This window comes from Microcebus murinus, chromosome 1, assembly GCF_040939455.1.
Source record: "Microcebus murinus isolate Inina chromosome 1, M.murinus_Inina_mat1.0, whole genome shotgun sequence".
NCBI lineage: Eukaryota > Metazoa > Chordata > Mammalia > Primates > Cheirogaleidae > Microcebus > Microcebus murinus.
In genome coordinates, this window is record NC_134104.1 from 139,798,067 (window position 1) to 139,822,948 (window position 24,882).

The window sequence follows — 24,882 nt, forward strand, 5'->3', positions numbered from 1 at the left end:
GAGGGTATAAGTGTTTTTATTACAAGTATATTTGGTATAATGCTTACGTCAGGGCTTTTGGTGTGCCCATCACTGGAATAGTGTTCGTTGTACCCAATAGGTATGATTTTATCCCACACCCACCTTCCCTTACCTTGGTTTCTCATGTCCTTTATATCGCTTTGTGCCTATGTGTACCTGTCCATTGGCTCCATGTATTAATGAGAATAGATGGTGTTCGGTTTCCATACCTGAGATACGGCACTTTTAGGACAATTGTTTCCAGTTCCCTCCACACTGCTGCAAGATGGCCTTCCACAGCTGGGCGCGGTGGCTCACACCTATAATCCTAGCACTCTGGGAGGCTGAGGCCTGAGGATCATTTGAGCTCAGGAGTTCTAGACCAGCCTGAGCAAGAGCGAGACCCTGTCTCTAAGAAAAAAATAGAAATAAATTAGCTGGACAACTAAAAATATATAGAAAAAATCAGCCGGGGGCATGGTGGCACATGCCTGTAGTCCCAGCTACCTGGGAGGCTGAGGCAGGAGGATCACTTGAGCCCAGAAGCTTGAGGTTGCTATGAGCTAGAGTGATGCCATGGCACTCTAGCCCAGGAAACAGAGTGAGACTCTGTCTCAAAAAAAAGATAAATAAATAAATAAGAAGGTGGCCATTCTACAATGGAGAAGAGGCCCTTACCAGACATCAAAACTGCTGTTGCCTTGATCTTAGACTTCTTTCTCAGCCTCCAGAATTTTGAACATTAAATTTCTGTTGTTAATTAATTAATTAATTTTATTTATTTATTTGAGACAGAGTCTTGTTCTGTCTCCCCAGGTAGAGTACAGTAGTGCCATCATAGCTCACTGCAATCTTAAATTCCTGGGCTCAAGCGATCCTCCCACCTTGGCCTCCCAGAGTGCTAGGATTACAGGCATGAGCCACCAGTGCCAAATTTCTGTTGTTTATAAGCCAGGAAAAAAAAAAAAAAAGAGAGACAGAAATTTAATCCTCAAATAAAATAGTACAAAGTGGTGTGGCCCTCAGGATATGATTAAGTCACGAGGGCAGAGCACTAATGAATAGGATTAGCAACTTTATAAAAGGACTGGAGGGAAATAGCTAGGCCCTTTTTCTACCCTTCTGTTCTTTCTGTCTTTTGAGGACCCAGCAAGAAGGCCCTCACCAGACACTGAAGGTCAGGGCCTTGACCTTAGATTTCCCAGCCTCCACGACAGTAAGAAAGAAATTTCTCACCTTTATAAATTACCCAGTCTCAGGTATTTTGTTCTAGCATCTCAGACAGACTAAGACACATACACCCTCTCAAGCTCCACTTCTCTGTCTTCCATTCATACCTCCATCCACTGCAAGCTGAGTTTATGCCCAGCCCCCGAACTGAAAGTGATCCACTCTCTCTAGAGGCAGCAACAACCAGGGCTGTGGCTAGCTCATACAATGCTTTTGTAGGAACTGGAGAAACATTCCCTTTCTTCAAGACACTTGCTTCCATCTCTCAGAAAGTGATCATTTTAAGCATGCCAATCTGCAATGTTTGCAATGTATATGGTACCCACTGGTGTTGTGCAGTGTACTACCTGTACAACTATACATGGTGGACCTACCAGCAGCCTACTTCCTCCTAGCCTGAGAGATACACTTCAGTCCTTATGGTATCTGGCCACTCTCAAACTCTCCTGTGACCATGCTTCCTTGAAATGCTGTCTTCCTTTGGCAGGTATGACAGCACACTGAATGTTCTTGCTGCTCCTTTCTTATCCTCTAAGGCTCCTGTTCTTTAATATTAAGTCCATTTCAGAGTCCTGTGCTGGTTTATCTTCCTTTGTTACTTGACGCCTCTCTCTAAGTGATCTCAATCACATTCATGCAACATTTACTGAGTGCCCGCTCTGAGCCGGGCATTGTTCTAGGCACTGACCGCTTGCGATTTTCAAGTACCTGCCAATGAATTACAAACGTGTCTCAGATTCACATATCCGTCTGCCTCCCCGAAATCTGAACTTGGATACCACATGAACTCCTCAACCTTAACTTGTCCAGAACTGAGTTCCTCATCCTCTCCAGATCTATTCCTGTTCCTGGGCTTCCTGTTTTAGCAAATGATATTCATTCACTTCCCCAAGCCTGAAAGCTAGAGTCATTCTAGACTCTTCTCTCTCACCCACTCAAGAAAGCAGTAAGTCTTATTTTTCTACTTTCTAGATACATCTCAGTTTCACCCACTTCTCCGCATCTCCATTGCCACCACACCGGTCTCCACCCCAGTCTAAGCCACTGTTATTTCCCTTATAGAATACAGCAGCAGGTGCCCTCCTGGCCTCTGCCTCCTGGCCTTCTCCCTGTGAATTCATCCAGACGACACTTCCTATGACACGAGGCTGATGATATCAAGCTCTTGCTTAAAACCCTAAAATGACCTTGGGAGTTAAGTTCTAACTCTTCAATGTGATTTACAAGGTCGATCTTGATCAGGTACCTGCTCTACCTCTTTGCCTTCATTTCTCTCCATTTTCCCTTCCCCCCTGCACTCATTCATTCATTCATTCTTTCCTGCATCCATACTGAATTCCTCTTAGCTCTGGAACATGCCATTCTCTCTCTAGTCTCTGGACTTTTGCCTATGCTGTCCCCTCTGCCTGGAATAGCTCATTTGCTGCTCCCCACCACTTTACCTTGCTGATAGCATCTTTTCTTCAAGCTTCAACAGAGATCAGAGTCCCCTCTGAAATTCCAAATCTGGGACAAGGGTCCCTTTCTGGGCTGCCATAGTAAGCTGGTAGCATTTATCACACTGTAGGGTAATTGCCTGTTAATTGGCCTATATCTCCCTTTAAGTGTAAGCATCCAAGAGGGTATGGACCTTCCCTCTCCTGTTTAATATTTCATTCTTGGGACCTAGTACAGCAACTGGCACATAGTAGCTGCTCAGTAAATATGTGTTGAGTGAATGAATAGTGGATGACTGTAGGATATGGAATCCAAAAAGCCTGGTCCTGATTTTGTACTTCACCTTTGGAAAGTCTTTGTTAGTGTTGCTATACCTCAATTTCCTCACTTGTAATATGAAAATATAATATAGAGTATGGTAGTTTTAAAACACAGTCCCCAAATTCTCTGACACTTCTGTCACTGAGAGGTAGGGGCTTATGTCTTCTCCCTTAGAATCGGGGCTTTGTGATTTCTTGACCAAAAGATCACAACAAAAGCGATGTCATGGCCATCTGGGGGCTCAAGTCTTAAGGAACTGGCAACTTCCATTTGGTTTCTGTTGGAATGCTTGCTGGTGGGGTGCAGGTACCACACCAGAGGGACGCAGCTCCAGAGAGGCCCGCGGGGAGAAGACTCAGGCCTCCAGCCCTCAGTTTCTGCTGAGCTCCAAGCCAGCACCCAGCACCAACTTGCCGGCCATGGGAACAAGCCATCTTGGAAGTGGATCCTCCAGCCCCATTTGATTGTCCACGCCACGTGGAGAGAATTTTCCTCTCTGAGCCCAGCCCAAAGTACAGAATCCGGAGGTAAAGAAATAACTGTGCTTGTCTTAAGGTCTAAGTTTCGGTGGTTTGTTATGCAACAAGCAATACCCCGAACAGACCTTGATACCCGGAAGTGAGGTGGCTGCTGCCATGACACTCAGTGCTGGCTTGGGGACTAGGCAGCAGACAGAAGCCAGAGAGGGGCCCAGGAGTGTTAGCGACAAGGTAGGAGGCTGGCAGCGAGGATTTAAGAGAAGTGAAGAAAATGTTATCTAGAGCAGCGGTCCCCAACTTTTTGGCACCAGGGACCAGTTTCATGGAAGACAATTTTTCCATGGATGCGGCTGGGGCAGGGGCAAGGTGGAGCTCTGTGGCCCAGTCCTTAACAGCTATGGATGGTATCGGTCCACAGCCCGGGAGCTGGGGACCACAGATCTAGAGAAGGGAAAGGGGACTCCAGTTATGTAAGAAAGTTTGGCAACACTGTTGCCATTGCTTCCTGTAACGTAGAAAGTAAAGTGTACTTTACGAACTCAGTGACCTTATTAAGGAGATTTCTAGGCTGAGTTTCCAAAGTGCTGCCTGACTTCTAGCTGGCTGGCTGGCTAGAAGCACCTCTTTCCACTGCCATGCATATACCTACCAGTCATGTCGTCAGAGACACTGTCTCCTTGCATGCAATTACATACACCCTGGGGCTTCCCCAGGTCTCTGAAGAGTTGGCACTGTAATGACACTGGCTGGCTCTTTGTCTTCCAGGCTACTCGACCCTCTTGGGGAAAGCGGCAAACAGAAGGCCAACGTGGTCAGCATTGCTATCTTAGACAACCTGGAGTGGGACTGGCAGAAGAATAACCATCTCAAAATTGGAAATCATATCACTGTCTCTTATCATTTGTGGTTCATTTGGCTTTCTTTGCTCTTCTGTACTGTAGCTTCTCCTCTCCACCATGATTTTCATTAAATATCTACACAAAAATGTTTATGATATATGCAAAATGTATAAAAAATAACCAATCCTCCCTACCATCATAATCATGAACCTGCATTTTGTGTTTCCTTGTTTTTCTCTATAGTTTAACTATGTATGTATCCCTACTGATATATTTGATTATTTAATTTTGCTTGTTTTCTGACCTGACAGAAATGGGATCATACTGCATGCATTGTCCTGCAACTTACTTGAATCTCTCAACATTATGTTCATGAGTTTCACTGATTTGGTTTTTATCTTAATCTTTGTAACTGATCTATAAAACAAATGACTACTCTCTATGTCCATTCTGGCACAATGTGTTCTCCATATCAGGTGGCCAAATACACCATTCAATGATACTGGGCAGGATATGTCCACAAAATAGCCAGGCAGCGCATTTTAATGCAGGCATAGTTGTAATATTCAGGAAAAAGAGCTTCCAGATGAGGTATAAGCTTTTAGGCAAAGACTGAACATGAATCATTTGGTATAAACCTTTGCAAATGTATGTATACCTACCCAAGTGCATGACTTCATTATTTACCTTGACAAATGCATTGTTATACAAATGAAAAAAGAATTGATAAAGCTTCATTAGTCCAACTTTCCCATCATTTCTATATGTATCTTTGCATTAGTGTAAATAATTGAGAGAAACCAACAGAAGGGAATGGAGAGAATCCTGTGCCTTACCTGCTCCCTTTACATATTCCTTAAGTAAATGCAATTTTTTTTTTGAGACAGCGTCTCATTTTGTTGGCTGGGCTAGCGTGCTGTGGTGTCAGCCTAGCTCACTGCAAACTCAAACTCCTGGGCTCAAGCAATCCCTCTGCCTCAGCCTCCTGGGTAGCAGAGACTACAGGCATGCATCACCATGCCCGGCTAATATTTTCTCTATATATTTTTAGTTGTCCAGCTAATTTCTAATTTTTTTAGTAGAGATGGGGTCTCGCTCTTTTTCAGGCTGGTCTCAAACTCCTGAGCTCAAAGGATCCGCCCGCCTCAGCCTCCCAGAGTGCTAGGATTATAGGCGTGAGCCACCACTCCCGGCCATAAATATCATAAGTAACAGATAAATGTTTCATTCAATGTAGAAAAGAAAACAAAAATAACAGTTAATCCTCTGGGCTTGAAATCAATACAGATAGTATTTTCCTAGATACTAGAGTATTTGTTTCTTCAGCCAGTCTTCATTGATATTTCAGTTTTCTGGTTCTAAATCTTGGCTGCCTTTTGCAATCACCTGTTGAACTTAAAAAAATTCTGATGCCTGCATCCGACCCTGGGAGATGCTGATGTAATTGGTCTGGGGTGGTGCCTGATCATGGAGGTTTCTTTAAACTCCAGTGACTCTAATATACAGCAGAGTTAGAGAACCTTGGTTTACATTATAATACTTTGTCCTATTCTCACAGTGTCTACTATGGTGCCTGGCAGAGACTGACGCTCATAATGAATAAATAACATTCCACTTGTCCAGAACGAAGGCAACATAGTTTCTGAACCACAAACACAAACAAACCACAAAAAGGGACAAGTCAGGCCTGGGCAAAGACAACGAGGAGACAAGTCCTGCCAGGTAAGTGGGTGTGCAAATTTCTATGTTGACTAACTAGAAAAGGTGTCATCCCCAAAGGGCAGGTATTGTCCAGCCAAGTTCCGAAGGCCTCCGTGGTTCCAAGTTCACTAAGAAGTTCAGGGGTGCCAGGGTGTGTGTGGTTCATACAAGTGAGGCAAAGGCTGAACAGGCAGGTGTGGGCACTTCCAGCCCTGGCCCAGGTCTGGACGACTTTAGAGCCCACCTAGGAAGCTCTCTCCGCTCCAAATTGCAGTGCGGCAGCTCTTCCCGCGCTGGGAAAAGGGAGCGCGCAGCGTGCGCCACCTCGAGCTGGGCCAGGCCCGCTCTGCCCGCGAAGGTCAAGTGCAGCCTGCGGCTCCGGGAGCGCGAGCTTTGCGCAGCGAATGACCCCGGCCTGCACGCGGCGCGGCCGGAGCTGCTGTCCGAGGGCGCCGGGCCACACGGGGTATGGACTACACGTCCCGACATGCCTCGAGCAGGGGTGGGGCGGAGCCGCAGCGAGCGGGAGGCCGGCCGGGCCGGGCGTGCGCAGTGGCTCTTGGGAGTGGCGGAGCTGGCCGGCCCCGGCTGTCAGCTGTGGCCTGGGGCGCCCGGGCGGGGGTGGCCCCGGCCATTGGCGGAGAGGCGCGCGGGGCGGGGCCGCCGCCAGCCGCTGCGAGCAAAACCGAGCAGGCGGAGGTAGGCGGCCGGCCCGGGAGGCACGGCTCTGGCTGCTGCGTTCGGCCCGGCCATGGCAGCGGCGCCCCTGAAAGTGTGCATCGTGGGCTCGGGGAACTGGTGAGCGACGGCGGGCTCCGCCTCCAGGAAGCCCCTCTCCTGGGGGGGCGAGGGCCGCGCGCGTCCCGGCAGCGGCATGGGCACCGGGCACCGCGCGCAGGGAGGTGGGGTGGGCGACCTTGCGGCCAGGCTGGGCACCGCGCGCCCGGCCAGGCTGCGCCCAGGCACTCGCGCGGGTGGCGCTGAGCTCGCCTGCCCACCGGGGACGGCGCGGAGAGAGGGCACGGCGTGCCGGCCAGCACCTGTCTGCGCCCTGGTTACCGCGCGGCGGGCGCACGGAGGCCACCTGCTCGCCACGCCCGGGCGTTTTGCACGACACCCCAAAGGCGTTCTCCACTCCCCACGGCCCATCGCCCGGTCGAGGAATGGAAGGAAGCTCGAGCATGCATTCTTGCTCTAGTTCCGGTGTTGGGGAAACCGAGGCAGAGAGCGCTAAAGAGCACTTGCTGCCCAGGTCGTGGGCGCTGCCCTTCAAGGTGTCTGTCTTGTCCCCGCTTCTGATGCGTCCGGTATTTTAGCAAGGTTGTTGTCAGGAAGAAAACTCAAGTTTCAACAGGCCGTTCCCCCAGGAGCGTTGAGAATTCTCCTCTGGGAGATGTTTGCGAAGCGTTGCATCTTCACTGGGCTTTATTTGACTTTAGCATTTATAAAGCACTTTACAAATGTCTTTTAATACCCCTTTTAATACCCCTTATCAAACTTAAGACAGTGGGATTCAGAGATGTGTTTGGATGAATTTGGGGGATGGGGTGCGCAGAGTGTAGCATCTGGTATTTCCAAGATTTTTTCCATTGCTGTGCACTCTTTCTCCCCACACCTGAGGGACTGGTAGAGAATAATTGAGAATCATGTGCCCTTTCATTGCTTCCATTTGCCTGTGTTCTGTGGCCTGACACGCATCACAGTTCAGGCTTCCAGGAGTGCTGCAGCAGTTGGTGCTAGGTATTGGGTCTTAGTCCTACTCCTTTAGGACTTGGCCCAGAAAGTACTTGGAGGAAACCTTACCTGGTTCTCCACTTTTCCATGCCAGTAACACCAGCAGCTTTTTCCTGTGCTCTATCACTGCATTATATTATCTGATTATATCTTCATTCCTCTCTACTCAGCTCTTGAGGATAGCATCTAACCTACCCTAGTGCCTGGCATATGCCAAGAAAATACTAAATGAATGTCTGAAAACTAATTTTTTTTTTTTTTTTTTTTTTTTGAGACAGAGTCTCTGTTGCCTGGGCTTAGAGTGTGTGGCATCAGCCTAGCTCACAGCAACCTCAAACTCCTGGGCTTAAGCGATCCTCCTGCCTCAGGCTCCCAAGTAGATGGGCTAATTTTTTCTACATATTTTTAGTTGTCCAGCTAATTTCTCTCTATTTTTCTAGTAGAGATGGGGGTCTCACTCTTGCTCAGGCTGGTCTCGAACTCCTGAGCTCAAGCAATCCTCCTGCCTTGGCATCCCAGAGTGCTAGGATTACAGGCGCACCAGCCTTGAAAACTAATTTTTAAAACTGTAATTATATTTGGTTAGGTAATACATTAATATGGTTTAAAAAACAAAAAAGTACCAAAAACAGTGAACCATCTCCTGTCCACATTTGTCCCCCAGGTACCTCCTAAGGAAAACCATTGTTATTCATTTCTTCTGTCTTTTCTGGAAGAATTCCAGGCTAGTGCAAGTGAATGTTACACATGCATATTCCTTTTGCCCTCTGCCCTACAAATAGTAGTGTGTTGTGTACTTTTCTGTAAGCTGGGTTCTTTGGTTTTTGACCACCAACAAAATGTTCTACACAGTGTTTAATGGAGTTGGTACCTGTTGGCTGCATAGCTTCATTTGAACTTCCAGCTTGGCTTTGCCAGTTTTGATCCCAAGGTCACTTGCGTGAGATGTCAGCTGCTCTGTTGGCCTTGCCACTGGAAAAGCACCCATTTTAGCACATGTTCTTTAAACATTAGTTTCCTTTTCTGTAAAAGTCCACAGATGACAGCCCTTTTTCCTAGTTTGCAAGGTGCAGTAGAAGTAGCACAGCTTTGCCACGCTGAATTTGGGCCTGGAGCACGAATACTGAAGTGAACCTCCTGCCCCTTCCACTGGGATTTGGCTGCCTGCCCACAGCATCTCCACTGTGATGTACTTCTCTGCTTTCTTGGCCCATGCCAGCCCAGGGAAATAGAGTAGAACTTAGCCAGTGACACTGAAACAGCAATTGAGAAATGTGCCGATGGTTTGGGCTGGCTGCCTAGCTCCATTAATTATGGGATCAGACGGGAACAGTTGTTGGCTTCTCTGCTACTACCGTGGATGCAGAGCCACTCCAGTACTAGAGAGAGGATCACGACCTCCCCAGGGAGACTGAGGGATTTAGGAACTGCAGACAACATGGAGAGGCCCCAAAGGCATATTCAGCTCTGGTCAGTAGACATTGGACTGTTACCTGGTGTAGATACTGTAGTCTAAGCAGAGAAACAGACCTAGCTGGACACAATCCCTGCCCTTAAGCAATGTATCTTTAGAGTGAGATAGATGAGGGCTTGGAAGATAAGATCAGAAGAAATACAAAGTGGAATGGAATATATGTTCCAAGATTAGGCTTTACATTTTAAATAATGTTTCTTAAAGTGTGGTCCTAAGACTACTTGAATCCAAATTACCACTGAGGCTAGACTTGCTGAATCATACTCCCTTAGGGTGAGACATTTTTCCCTAAGGGAATTCAGACTTTTGCTAATTTTAAAACAGATTACTTGGCCGGGCGCTGTGGCTCACGCCTGTAATCCTAGCTCTTGGGAGGCCGAGGCGGGCGGATTGCTCAAGGTCAGGAGTTCAAAACCAGCCTGAGCAAGAGCGAGACCCCGTCTCTACTATAAATAGAAAGAAATTAATTGGCCAACTGATATATATATAAAAAATTAGCCGGGCATGGTGGCGCATGCCTGTAGTCCCAGCTACCCGGGAGGCTGAGGCAGAAGGATCACTTGAGCCCAGGAGATTGAGGTTGCTGTGAGCTAGGCTGACGCCACCCACGGCACTCACTCTAGCCTGGGCAACAAAGCAAGACTCTGTCTCAAAAAAAAAAAAAAACAGGTTACTAAGATCTGGACCTACCCTTCCAAATCTAATCCTCACCTCTGCAATGTAAAGTTGCTTATGTAATATTTACACTTGAGACTTGGAGGAAGCTCAGTGTGCTTGTGTAAATAAAGGTGTGGTCATACATAAGCTCATAGCTAAGAGGTAGATAGAACTCTCACACTGAGTGGTAACCTCATGTCAACTGTCATCAGTTGCAATCCGGTTACCAGAATACTGAATCTAGCTGGCTTTCCAGGGAGTTTCAGCCAGGAAGGACCTGGGCAGAAAAGTAAACAAGTTGTATAACGTGTCCTTGGTCCCATCCTTTGGTGAAACTTCTGCCAGACAGGTCAGAGAGAGGCCGGAGGAGGGGCCCTCGTGCACCCAGCTGAGCCCTGCTGTGCTACCCTCTGCTGGTGGGGCAGGGAGGGTCTTCCTAACTTGGCATGACTTTTCCTGGCCCTGTGACTTGTGACTCAGGAAAACAGCAAAAGCTTCTCAGGTTCCTCCAAAGATGAAACAAAAATTTTTGTTTGTTTGCCAGCACTTTGGGAAGATCACCCAGACAGAGAGCAAAATACAGCTCTAGAGCTAAAACTTCAGGGCTGTATTTATAGCCATACCCGTGGTAGGGAGTATATATATATATGTGCAGAAACATCCCAAACCTCCTTTGGGGGCAGGATGGAGCAGTGGCATGAGGAGACACTTGGGAAAGGTAACTCCCTGGATTTCTGTCCAGGTCCCCCACTTGGCAGCTCTGAGGCCTTGGACAAATTGCTTCTCTCTCAGAATCATTGCTTATAATATTGATACCTGCTGTCTAGGATTTTGATTAGGATTAAATGAGTTGATCCAGGGAAAGTGCATGGTGACTAGCATTGAATAAAAGTCAGCTGCTCTTATTAGTTTCATCATCCTTGACCAGAGCTGTCACTAAATGGACCGGATTGGGGTTTGGCCCAGGGGTAGATGCAGAGGATGGGAGAAAAGACAAAGGACAAGGAGATGACTGATAGGCAGCTAGTGGAGTTTTCCTGGAAGTTGCTTATCTGTTGCACTTGTTTTTACATCATCCCACAGCCCGAAACTTCGAGACTGAAGGTTAGGGAGTGCTTTGGCCCACTTTGCAATGATGACTGAAGCTGGACATGTGACTCTGTCTTTTTAGGGGGGTCTCTTGGAACCAGCTGAATGCAATGCTCTGGCTCTTTGTCCACCTTGAGCACCCTTTTATTTGTGCTTCTCTAGTGTTTGTCGTGATTCTTTGCCGCTCAGAGAGCTCAGCAACAGTTTGAGGGACTGTAATTTAGCTCCTCTGTGGTCAGAAATAATCCCTTCCCGTTGCTAGGCAGCACTGATACACCTCTGCCTTGGAGGCAGGAGGGAGAGTTTAACCATGGGATGTAGCCTAGAGCTGAACTGGGAAGAGATTCAGAGTTGCTGTGCGGGCTAGGGTGAGAAAGTCTGTACAATTAAAAAAAAAAAAAGTCATATTGAATCACCTGTTTCCTTTACCTCCTCCACCTGCTCAGTATAAAAATCATGAGTACTATTGTAGGAATGAGTCCAGAGCTCTCAGTTTTTGTATCTTGATCTTTTCACTTCTTCACCCTCACTCACCTCTTTCTTCATTCTTCTCTTCTACTTCCTCCTCTCCCTAAAGAGGGAGAATTATTATAACAGCTGCCACTCATTGATCCTTGTCTGTGTGTCAGGTACATGTGTTATTTCATTTAAACCTCAGAACAGACCCGTGTGGTACTATTGTTATCCCTATTTTAGGTGACATAGCTGAGGTTTAGAGAAAACTTGCTCAAGGTCAAAGCAAGGACCTGGGTTGAAACCCAGATCCTCTGACTCCAACACCATGTTTCTATAAATTCTTACCATTTTCAGTGAGAAGCATACTTTTACATGAGGACAAATCTCATTGTCATAAAAATATTGAGTACCTACCCTCCCAATGAAAGTTTAATATTCCACTTACAAGAAATAAAATTGAAATGAGGCCTTAAAAATCATCATGCAGGCCGGGCGTGGTGGCTCACGCCTGTAATCCTAGCTCTCTGGGAGGCCGAGGCGGGCGGATTGCTCGAGGTCAGGAGTTCGAAACCAGCCTGAACAAGAGCGAGACCCCGTCTCTACTATAAAAATAGAAAGAAATTAATTGGCCAACTAATATATATATATATAAAAAATTAGCTGGGCATGGTGGCGCATGCCTGTAGTCCCAGCTACTCGGGAGGCTAAGGCAGAAGGATTGCTTGAGCCAGGAGATTGAGGTTGCTGTGAGCTAGGCTGACGCCATGGCACTCACTCTAGCCTAGGCAACAAAGCGAAACTCTGTCTCAAAAAAAAAAAAAAAAAAAAAATCATCATGCATTTCATCTCAGATAGAGATTCGCAAAGAAAAATTTAAATTTAAAAAAATCATCGTGTTCAGTTTACTCCATAGCAATCACCCCTTCTCCCTTAGACATGACAGGTGATTGTAGTTGACTATTTTTAAGGCAACTGGTCTTAAAATTAACATAGCAGATTGTTAGAAAAATCTTATTTTTAAGCTAAAAATCTGTCACCTCCAGCTTTTAACCTGTTAATTTCAGAGTAACACCTGAGAGAGCCTACTCTTTTCTAAGACACATCCCTTTGGATAGAAAAGTCACATGTCCACTAAATATTCTCTGTGGCAGGCCAAGTATCATCCCCAAGTCCCTTAATGGTGACAAGTGGGCGGTGGTTTCTGGGGTCCTTAGCATCCGAATCATCCTTCTTTTCCTTTCCTCCCTAACTCCCACCCCTACTCTTAGTAATGTCGAGAACTAAGCTCAGCATGCCAGATTGTCAAGAACTAAGCTCAGCATGCCAGATTGAACAAAGCTCAGCGTGCCAGAAGTCTTCTCATCTCCCTTCAGGTTACACTGGCGACACTTTGCTGTCATTTTGCCTTGGGGCTCAGTGTCTTCCACACTTAGAAGCGGGGGACTCAATCGATTATTGCCGCCTAACAATCTACCCCAAAACTTAGTGGCTTCAGACAGCAATCATGTATTAGCTTATAATTCTGGGGGTTAACAATTCGGGCTGGCTAAGCTGGGCAGGTGTTCTGCTGGTCTAGCCTGGGCTCACTCATATGGCTGCAGTCAGCTGGTGGGGGACTCTGTGTCCTAGATGGCCCCCTTCACATGTCTGGCTGTGGGCAGACTTCAGCCAGGGTGACAGGAGTGACCGGGCCACGTGTCTCTCATCCTTCAGCAGGCTAGCTTGGGCTTCTCCGTGTGGCGTCTGGAGTCCAACAAGAGCAGGAGAAGGCAAACCTTAATGCATGTAATGAGCACTTTGCAAGCTTTTGTGTGAATGAGGCCGGATGTTTTTCTAGTCCGTGAATTCAGGAGATTCATATTCTCCTAAATCAGTAGCTTTAAACTTTTTGACTTGCAACTAACTGACATAACAATTTATATCACCGCCCAAGACACTTCACATCCAACCTGAAACAAATGTTTCACAGTAGGAAATGTTACTATGAGGGACGAACTCTGATATTTTTTTCTCCTCTGTTTCATTTCTTTTTTTTTTTTTCTTCTTGTACTTAAATTTAAGATTCTTCAGGCTGATGTTTCATTTCTTTTAGTATGTGCATAATTCTCAGTGTGAGAGACACTGTCCTAGATAGTAACACACCTTCTCATTCTCATTACAGCGTGCTTCCCAAGGGGCACATGTGAGTCCTAAGGAAACTATTTCCTCATCATTTGGGTGGTCTTTACCTGTTTTTTCAAGTGCTGAATAAAGGAAGTGGTTCACATAGGTTATAGGCAACAAAGAACCAAAGGATTAGATTTTGTATTTCTTTATCTCTGGAGAAGAACTCTAACCTAATGACCCTAACACGGACCATCTGGACAGAAATATATCCCCAGGATGAAATGAGTAATTCATGTCGCTATTCCAGCTTGATGGATATATCTTCAAGCATCTAACCCCCTTTTGTGTAAAATTAGATTGAACTTTTATAACTTGAGTCTCTTAAGTGGAACTACCCAGTGATAGGAAGTGCCTTGCATAGACTGGACTCCTTGGTTCCCAGCCTTGTGGGATGTCTGTTGAGATTCTACATATGCAAATACTTTGAAAACTCTAAGATGGTATATAAGTGTTAAAAATTATTATTGATAGGCCGGGTACGGTGGCTCATGCCTGTAATCCTAGCACTCTGGGAGGCCGAGGTGGGCAGAGTTCAAGATCAAGATCAGGAGTAAGAAACCAGCCTGAGCAAGAGCGAGACCCTGTCTCTACTATAAATAGAAAGAAATTAATTGGCCAACTAAAAATATACAGAAAAAGTTAGCCGGGCATGGTGGTGCATGCCTGTAGTCCCAGTTTACTCGGGAGGCTGAGGCAGCAGGATCACTTGAGCCCAGGAGTTTGAGGCTGCTGTGAGCTAGGCTGACGCCATGGCACCCTAGTCCAGGCAACAGAGTGAGACTCTGTCTCAAAAAAAAAAAAAAAATTATTATTGATAAATTTGCATTATCACATATAATTAGGTGACTAAGCATTCGTATTTGCCTGGGATAGTGTTTTACATTTGTCCCAGTCTAATTGTTAATAGCATACCATTTTATTCTCAAAAGGATCTTGTTTTAAACAACAAATCTATGGTAACCTGCTTATGAACTCTTGTGAATTTGGGTAACATATCTGATCCTCAGAACCAAGACCAGCAATGATGGCAATAGATTTCATTTCAAGCACTGACTCTAGTTGATTTGTGGTGGCTTCACAGAGTTCTGTGTTGAGAAGGATTCTGAGGAAGAGAGTGGCTTTGGCAGAAAAGGGTGCTATAATCTATGATGGCAAGCTAGGGTAAGGAATGGGGTGGAGACTGGCAGCATCTATCTTGGACTAATTTACTACTAATAATATTTAAGTTTCTACCAGTGGGACTAATTACTTCTGCCAAAGTAGAGCCCATCCATGAGGCCCTGCCTGACACAGCCAGCTCATGCTCAGCTGTGGCCCACAGCTGCACAAATATCAGATTCAGTAATAAGGACTAACATAAGCCAGGCATTCTAAGCACTTTTTGTATTATCTCAGTTAATCCTCACATGCTGAGGAACTGTATTGTCTTCATCCTTATTTTACAGATTAGGAGGCTGAGCTTACAGAAGTTATGTACTGTGTTCAGGTTATACATCTACTAAGTAGTGGACTAGCTGAACATCCATGCCTTCCTACCCACTTGAAATATGGCTACCTCAAACTCCTGGGCTCAAGCGATCCTACTGCCTCAGCCTCCTGAGTAGCTGGGACTACAGGCGTGAGCCACCATGCCTGGCTAATTTTTTGTATATATATTTTTAGTTGGTCAATTAATTTCTATTTTTGGTAGAGACGGGGTCTCGCTCAGGCTGGTTTCAGACTCCTGACCTTGAGCATTTTGCCCACCTTGGCCTCCCAGAGTGCTAGGATTATAGGCATGAGCCACCACGCCCGGCTCCTCTTCAGTCTTTTTTGTATAGTATTTCTGGGTATGTATATACTTTTGTTTAGTCCGTTCCCTCTTGATAGACATTATTGATGGATATTAACAGCCCTGCAGTGAATAGCCTTATATTTATCCATCTGCAAATCTGCCAGGAGAAGCCAGAACTATTAATGATACATGAGAAGAGACTTGGCCATGATTTCTTTTTATTTATTTCTTTTATTATTTTTTTAAAATTATAAATTTTTTTTTACTGTTTTTCCATCTATGATTGTAAATTAATGGCAGAAAATAGCCATGATTTCTTATGTCAGTTTTCACTCTGTAATAAGTATTGGGAAGGTGGAGGGTGGCATTCCATAGCTGTAGAGGGGATAGAAATATGAGCAGAAAAGAGGTTTGTTTACTCTGAATTATGTAGCATGTCCAGGGTAGAGCTCAGGTTTGAAAGCTGAGATTTTGCATCATTGAGACTCTTGTGCATGTTTGCAAATGGTTTCCAGTGATTCTCACAGGCGTGTAGTCTTTCAGTTATTGTGTCAACAGAGAGCAGGTGCTAAGTGGCTATTAGAATTTGCATGGTTCTTTCCCATTATTAATAGAAAGGCCTCAAAGTGCATTTATCCCAAAAGCTTGGGTTGGGATGTAGAATATGCTTGTTTGAAGCACCAGGGACAGATTGATTCTCTGCCATCCTTGCTTAAGAGTGGTGGTCCTTAAAGGCAATTCAAGACCATGGGCTTAGACGTCCTCTGGAACCCTGTAGGTTGCTCTCCTGAGCTGGCGGGGGTAGGAGGGTGGGGGTGGTAGGGTGGTGGGGGGGTGGGGAGGAAGCACGTGTTTTCTGTCTATACCTTTGATTGTGATATAAATACTGACCCCATTCACTTGGGTGAGCATTTTTCCCATGGTGTGGGGTTGATAGCATGGCAAACCAGGTCATGGGCAGACATTTTACAGCAGGCTGATAGAGGTATGTCCCACCCAAAACTGCTCCTGTTTGGCTGACCTGAAAAAACATGCAAATAAGTATTGTCTAAAATGAGGCAGAGGAAGTAACTGTGGATGTCAGTTACCTCCAGAGTTTCTAGTTTCTGGTTGGCTAACAGGCCTTAGGACTTGCCGAAATTTGTCTGCTTTGGATTTGGGGTCTGTTAAAATATCCAAAAAGATGAGAATCATTTATAATCAGAATGAAAACAAACTTAATGCATGGAAAATTTGGAAGATGTAGGAAAGTATGAAGAATATAATAGCATTTGCTTGTAATCTTACCAACAAGAAAGTGATGTATTCACTCAACAAATGTTTCTTGAGCATCTGCCATACCCACACTTCTCCAGTTAAACGTGCATGTGAATCTTTGGGGATCGTGCTAACGTGCAGATTCTGACTCAGCAGGTCTTGGATGGGGTCTGAGGTTCAGCATTTCTAACAAGCCCCCAGGGAAGCTTTCGCTGCTGTCCATGAACTACCCTGTGAGGAGGACCTGACCACAGATCAGGCCCTATGCTAGTTCTTGTGTGTCTTCTTGCAGTCCCTTTTCTATATGTTTGTGTTTTGTTGATAAAATACACATAACATAAAATTTACCTTCTTAGCCATTTTTGTGTACGGTTCAGTAAACTACATTCACATTGCACATTCACATTGTTCAACCAATCTCCAGATTTCTTTTCAGCTTGTATTCATGAAACTGAAACTGTGTATTCATTAAAGAACAATTGTTCATTCCACCTTCCCCCAGTCTCCAGTAGCCACCCTTCTGTCTCTGTGAATTTAACTACTCTAGGTATTTCATATAAGTCTGCGTCTGGCTTAATGTCTTCAAGGTTCATCCATGTTGTGGCATGTGTCAAAATTTCCTTTTTAAGGCTGAATAATATCCCATTGTATGTACAGACCACATTTTATTTATTTATTCATTGGTTGATGGGTCACTTCCACTGTTTGACTATTGTTAATAGTGCTGCTATAAACGTGGGTGTACAAGTATCTGATACCCTGCTTTCAATTCTTGTGGGTATATACCCAAAAAGCGGAATTGCTGGATTCTATGGTAGTTCCATTTTTAATTTTTTTGTGGAACTGCCATACAGTTTTCCACGGCAGCTGCAATATTTTTACAATCCCACCAACAGTGCACAAGGATTCTGATTTCTCCACATCCTCATCAACACTTGTCATTTGCTGTGTTTTTGGTAGTAGCCATCCCGGTAGGTCTGAGGTGGTATGTGTTTGTTAATTGCAACTGATCACATGGGATGTACGATTTTGCATTCTGCTTCTTGTTGAATGTAACATTCTATCATAAGCATTTTCCTCTGTGGTTTGAATTTTAATAAATAGAAAGCTTTTTTTTTTTTAATCTCCCCTCTCTTTAAGTGAAGTTGTTCTCATTGATCTTTTTTTCTCTGTGGTTTCTTCCTTTGATTTTAAGCTTAGAAAGCTTCCCTATGTAGAGATCAAATAAACATTCACCAAGTCAAATCTATTTTTAAAATGCTTCATTTTTTTTTACATTTGCATCTAATACTCTGGCATTTGATTGTTCTTTAAAAGCCCTTTAACTGCAAAGAATTACACAGAATGGTAACAGTGGTTTTCCCTGGATGGTGAGATTATTCATAATTGTTTTTACTTTTTTCATGTATGAGTGAAAAACTACATGTTATTTAAACCAAAACTGACCACTCTCTTGCCCTTGGAACCATAGCCGAGATCAGCTCTGGAAGAGAGATATAGGCACAGAATGTGGAGAATCTGTTGAGTCCTTCTTAGGACCTCAGTTTCCTCTTTAGTAAAAAAGCGATAGATTGTAGGGTCCTTCCTGGCCCCCAAAGATTCTGCACCCCATGAAGGAGCATGGACCTCTGAAATTCTGTTGGGTTTGGGCCTGATTTGACAGGTGGCCATTCCTTGGCTGATACAGCACATCCCAGCCTAATTAAATATGAAACGTTTTTAGAGAGGAAGAGGCGAGAAGGCTAGCTGAGGTGGGGGGAGGGGGTTGCTGAGTGTGGGATTAGGACCTGCAGTAGGTGGGACCCGGGGAGCAGAGCAGTGAAGACGCAGCCTACAGTGGGAATCTCTATTCCTCCACCAACCACCTGTGTGATCTCCAGGCTTCAGTTTCTTCATGTAAATAGGAGTAGTAATTAGTACCGACCTCAGAGGGCTGTTGAGGCTTAAAACACATAATGTGGGTTAAAGTATTGCAAACAGGGCCCGGCACCTGGTATCACTTAATCAATGCAGTTTCTGCCCAGCCCGCCCTTTGCCTGCCTCTTGCTCCCTCCTGCCATCTTCCCCTGCCCAAGAGATCCTCTCCTCTCCCTCCCTGTTCTTTCCTCTTCCCTCCTTCCCTAACCTCCCTGTCCCCGTCCACTTTTCTCCTCCTCTGCTTAGCTTAAACTCTCCTCTCCTCTTTCTTTTCCTTCCTCCCTGGAAGTGTTGGTTCTAGATGGAATCAGAGCCTTTTCTTTGTCACAGTAGGGGATAGTCTGCATGTCCTCACTGTTGCTGTTATTGCTGAGCTTTGCCTGGGTGGCTTTGGTATGCCTGGAAGGCTTCCCAACCCCCTCCCCAGCGGGACCCACTCAACCTTCAGAGTTCAACCCTGGCCGCACTTCCTTCCAGCTTTCCCTGACATCATCACCAAATGCCATTGTGTCACCTGCCTGGCCAAATCAGTGGTCGCTGTGGCACAGTGACATTTCTTAATCTCCTTGGGGACAGGGACTTGTCTGCTTTTATTCCCCTGTATCCCATGCACCCAGCATGGTCTCTGAACTTCCATGGGTGCTTAACATGTATTTTCAAAAAATGATTCTGTTCTACACCAGGGCAAATAATACAAAACTATCAAAAAGTAGTGGGCTTTGGAAATGGACAGATCTGGGTTTGAACAGCTGGCTCTAGACGGACAGCATGACTTAGGTAACTTCTTTATGCTCTTTGGGCCTCAATTTTGTTATCTGTAAAATGGGGATAATGTGTACCTCTCTTGTGGGCTACTGTAAAGATTAAATGAGCTCTTATGTCAAGTACACATCCATGCAAGTCTCTTTTATTTATTTGCAGAGCATTGCAGGATTTATGAATTAGTGTATATTTTGAGGCCTAAGACTTGTAAAAAGAAAATAAAATTTCAGGACCCTCTGTTTATTCTGACAGTGGGGAAGTTAAGCCCTGGAGAATAAGTCATGTAGTACGTTTGCAGTTCTGCTTCTTAGATATAGCTTAACTCTTTTCTTTATTGTTCTTGTTCTGTAAATGACTGAGAGAGACTAGAGAGCAGACCTCTCCCCCTTTCAGTCACTGATACTGTTATAGATTAACTGCCTCCTTTATTGTCCTGTACCTAGCTCAGACCAGATGGCACCAGAGAACACAGGTCAGTTACATTTTCAGTGTGGAATGTTAACTGTATCTTTCCCAAAAGAAAAACAGCACCTTAACGAATCAGCTCATTGTAACTATGCATTAAGCCTTCCATAGAAAGGTATTGAAATTCTGTTAAAATTCTCTAAGCTTTGTCTATCTATATACACAACCCCAAGCGTCTACACTTTGGAACACTGACTTCCATTGTTTAGAATCTGTGCTTCTGGGCGGCCCATCATCAATGTTGCGCTTAAATAAACTCTCTTTAAACTAGATTTTGACTTTTCAATTATTTTAGGTTGAGACTTTATTAAGATACTTAATGATTTTGTGGGAGATGTGATTGTATACATCCGTGACTGGCCGTCAGCAGACCTGAGCCCCTACTTATGCCACCACCAGTTTCTGACCTTTCCTCCAAGGCTTCCTTTCTGCCTAGAAGGCTCCCTTCTCCCCTCCCAAGGTCAGGCCCAGGTGGAGGCCATACCTGGTTGTGGGGTGCACGGTCAGAGGGCCTCTCAGTCTCATGTGCCTTCATCTGCAAGATGAAGGGTTTGGATAGAATTAAGCAGACATCAGGCAGGCAGCACCCTTATGGTTTTGGCTCTATCTACTTCATACCTGTAGAAAGTCTACTGTAAAAGAAAACTTTGTGTCACTATGTTAAATACCGCAAATTGAAGGCAACAACAACAAAACCCAGTAGAATGCAAACAAAACAGTGTTATAAAATCCTTGCCAGATACTACCCTCTGCCAAGGCTCAGAGGCTGAGGCCTCTTCATACTTTGTGAAGAAGGGGAATTAGCACATGCTGGTGAGATGGTAAGAACACACTGGCACTCAAATGAGACATTCGGCACTCCCTCAGGACTGCAGGAGTTGAACGGAGTCATCTGGTGCCATGTGTGTGGGTAGCATCAGCCATTTGGGGTACCCAGCACCCATTCCTCACTTCGGGAAACACCGGATTGGATCAGAGACCTAGAAGGGACCTCGAAGGTTATCTGCCCCACCCATCATTCGTAGATGGATGAGCTGGGCCAGGTGTGGAAAGGGCTGTCACACCAGCCCTAGCAACGGAAAGATCTGTGCCTGACTGTGCTTGTACAGTGTCACTGTAACCGGCCGAAACGTGGAGGGCTCCACCAGTGTGGCCGTGGGACCCCAGCCAGGACAGGTTCACACACAGACCACCTTTGTGGACTGTAGTCAGCACTTGTAAGCTCAGTTCTAATATATCTATGCATGTTTTTGGACTGGCCCTCTGCTGGCCAGTCACATTTTTTTACAACAGGGTATGTTACTTCCAAGTAGATTCTGGTGCTTTCAGAACATTCAGATTCCTCCAAAACGCTGCTGTTACTCTCTTGAATCCACAAGGATAGTGAAGCTGCTCCTTTCAATTGGTCAGAAGAGGTAACACTTGTAACAAATGCATGTAGTGCCATTTAAGAGGTTAAAAAAACCCAAAATATACCGTTTTAAGTCCCGGTTTCAAAAAAAAAAAAAAATTATTGTGTAAGTTATTTAGAAAGAACAAGATGAAGCCTTAAGGCACTGGGATTTTTTTGTTCCTCTCCTTTCTGTGTTCATCCTTGAATTTACTACCACAGTCCTTACTTTAACCCTGACCACCTGCCTCCCTCGTCCCCTTTGCCAGTTCCTGAGTGGCAGATCCAGCAGCTTGGCCCAGAATTACTTGGAGTTACCTCTAGTTGCCTCAGATATGCTGTGTTTGGTGCATCCATCAGCTGTTGCTGTGGAACAGCCCACCCTTCTCCAACTTACCTACTTAAAATAACGGGCATTTATTATTGCTTATAATGAATCTACAGATCAGCTGGGGACTTCTTGGGTTGGCTGGGCTCACTCATGTGTTCGCAGCTAGCTGAGTATTGGGTGGGAAGCTCTACTGTATCTGCTTTTCCTAGTCCTGATTTTTTTTTTTTTTTGAGACAGAGTCTCAGTCTGTCACCTTGAGTACAGTGCAGTGGCATCATCAGAGCTTACTGCAACTTCAAATTCCTGGGCTTAATGGATCCTTCTGCCTCAGGCTCTTGAGTAGCTGAGACTACAGGTGTGTGCCACCACGCCTGGCTGATTTTTCTAGTTTTTGTAGAGACAGGGGTCTTGCTGTTGCTCAGGCTGGTCTCGAACTACTGACCTCAAGTGGTCATCCTGCCTTGGCCTCCCAGAGTGCTAGGATTACAGCCCTGATTTAAGAAGCCTTTTTTGCTTTTCAGCAGGAGGACAGTCTTTCTCAACACCATCCCTTTGTCTTCTTCCTGCACCCTGGCTGGGGTCTGTCCATCATGGTTCTTTCTTTTTGAGACAGAGTCTCGCTTTGTTGCCCAGGCTAGAGTGAGTGCCGTGGCGTCAGCCTAGCTCACGGCAACCTCAAACTCCTGGGCTCAAGTGACCCTCTTGCCTCAGGCTCCTGAGTAGCTGGGACTACAGGCATGCACCACCATGCCAGGCTAATTTTTTCTATATCTATTAGTTGGCCAATTAATTTCTTTCTATTTATAGTAGAGACAGGGTCTCGCTCTTGCTCAGGCTGGTTTCGAACTCCTGACCTCGGGCAATGCGCCCGCCTCGGCCTCCCAGAGTGCTAGGATTACAGGCGTGAGCCACCGCGCCCGGCCTCCATCATGGTTCTTTCAACAGAAGGTTGAACGTGGGAGCCTTCTCATGGATCAGCATGGATTGCAGCTGGGTCCTCTGTGTTGAAGTCTGCCACAGTTTACCCTTCTAACCACATGTCCACTTTCCTCCACCTCTTATGGCACATACAATTTCAAATGCCTTTACCTTGTTCATCTCTCTGGGTGGGTGGTAAGCTTTTAAGAGCAAAGAACATATTGCTTTTCTTCTGTTGTATCACCAGCATCTAGCCCAGTGCATTATACACAGTAGGTATTGGGTAAATATTTGATGACAAATAAATGAGTGAATGAAGTTATTGATGTAACCAGGGAAGGAGGTACGATGAAGTCTTGATGACCCACAGGAGTAAAAACTGAAGTTTCCTCTCCTTATTTTTGTCCTGTCACTTTAAGCTCCATTGAACTCTAAATGATGTACAGACATGGTCCGGTGGGCTTAGTTCTTTTCTTTTTTTTTTTTTTTGAGACAGAGTCTCACTTTGTTGCCCAGGCTAGAGTGAGTGCCGTGGCGTCAGCCTAGCTCACAGCAACCTCAATCTCCTGGGCTCAAGCAATCCTCCTGCCTCAGCCTCCCGAGTAGCTGGGACTACAGGCATGTGCCACCATGCCTGGCTAATATTTTCTATATCTATTAGTTGGCCACTTAATTTCTTTCTATTTATAGTAGAGATGGGGTCTCACTCTTGCTCAGGCTGGTTTTGAACTCACCTGGAGCAATCCGCCCGCCTTGGCCTTCCAGAATGGCTTAATTCTTATGTTCCAATGTTCACTTAAATGTCCTTAACTCATTTCAGCAAATACTACAGGTTTGCGTCTGGTTGCAAATGCTTGGCTTCCTTAGGAAGCAGCTGTTAACGGGAGAAGCAAGTGCATTCCAGGAAGAGCTGGGGAGGAGGCCTCTTGGCTCTGATTTATTTTCCCACTTGATTTACTAGATTCGGATTCCTAGTGTCTTATAGTCCCCATCGGGTGGTGATGCTCAGTCCCCCAGAATCACGCTTGTTCCCTCTGACCTTGTGTGCGTGTACAGTACTTGATGCCAGGGCACACTGTGAGCCAGAGCCTCATCTCCCTGTGAGTATGTGAGCAGCTATTTCCAAGATTAGAATAAAGGTGAGAGTGATCGTAGGGAGGTGCCTCCTTTCTACACAGTGTCAGGAGGAGAAGTGGATTAATGGGCATTTATCTAATAAGCTGCCCTGCTGGCATAGAATAAGAATTTCGAAGGTGCAGCCACGGAGCCTTGATATTTACAGCTATTCTTTCGTGCTGGAGGAGGCATCAACGTTGTCTATCCTCATGCAGAGCAGTGGCTCTCAGCCCTGGCTGTGCGTCTAGTCACTGGGTTGCCTGACCCCACGCAGAGGTGCCAGTTTCATTGGTCTGGGGTGTAGCCTGGGACTCAGGAGTTTTAAATCTCCCAGGTAACTCCAGTGTGCAAAGCTGAGAACCACTACTTTAGTCTATCTATTCTATCTCAGGAAAGGGAAAATAATTGTGATCTGTGTTAGAATTATTTGAATTTTTGTGGTTATTAAAGCACATTATAGAAAGTGAATTATAGTCAGGTTAGAATAGCTGAGATTTGTCAGGGGGTGAACATAAACATCTCAGATGTTCTTCTGCATCTGCGTGGCTGCCCTCTTTTCTGTTATCACCCCCTCCTCCATCTCTCCAAGCTGTCTTGAGAATAATAATTGTGAGAAGAAACAACAAGTGCCCTAACACTTGAATGGGCAACCACCTTCTTTCATTTGCTCCTCGCACCAGTAAAGTTGTCTAAGAAACAAGCTATGCTTCACTTCGAAGTGGTGAGGGAGAAGCTGACGGGCTCAGCTGGGATCAGACGCCCACCCCTGGCCCCGCCAGCGGATTCTGTAAGCTGTGCAGGTATGCCCGGGCCCACCCACCACCTGTGCTGCAGCCACTTGCTGCAGACTGCTTTGCTGTGCAGAGGACGGGTGTTAACAAGTCAGGGTGCATTCGCCCCCCCCTATAGGAAAGCCTGTGGGAGACTGAGCCACCGCCTGAACATGCTCCTGGAATAGAGATGCAGAAGAAAGGGAGCTTGGGCACCAGAGGTCGGCTGCGTGCCTGCTTGGTGGGGGGATGAGGGGTGCAGACAGCTCAGTGACCTGGGCCCGGTGCTCTTACTTTGCGCCTTTCCTGGAATCCACTTGGGTTCTTGTCTTTCCATTGTGATTCTGCCTTGGGCCTGTTGCAGTTCATCAGAACGCGGTTTATTTTACAGTAGCTACATTTTAATCTCCTTCAAAAACCCTCTTGTGTCATTTTCATGCTTTTAGGTGGATTTCTCTTCTGCCTGTGACACTGTCTTCTGAGATATATTGATTCTTACTACTTTCAAGGAGTGGTGCTTTTTTTGACATTGTACCAGATTCTGGGGCTTTCCTGATCACAGGGGGTGGTGTTTTCTGCGAAAACAACTAAGTTGCAAA

General features: G+C 45.6%; 1 protein-coding gene across 1 annotated transcript in view; it reads left to right on the top strand.

Annotated features, from left to right (window-relative positions):
- Nucleotides 1–6,564: 6,564 nt before the first annotated feature.
- GPD1L (glycerol-3-phosphate dehydrogenase 1 like) overlaps nucleotides 6,565–24,882 on the top strand; it is a 55,591-nt gene continuing 37,273 nt past the window's right edge. Inside the window, exon 1 of the mRNA XM_020282322.2 lies at nucleotides 6,565–6,805. Within this exon, the coding sequence (XP_020137911.1) occupies nucleotides 6,759–6,805 (47 nt within the window). The 5' untranslated portion in view covers nucleotides 6,565–6,758. The remainder of the gene's footprint in view (nucleotides 6,806–24,882) is intronic.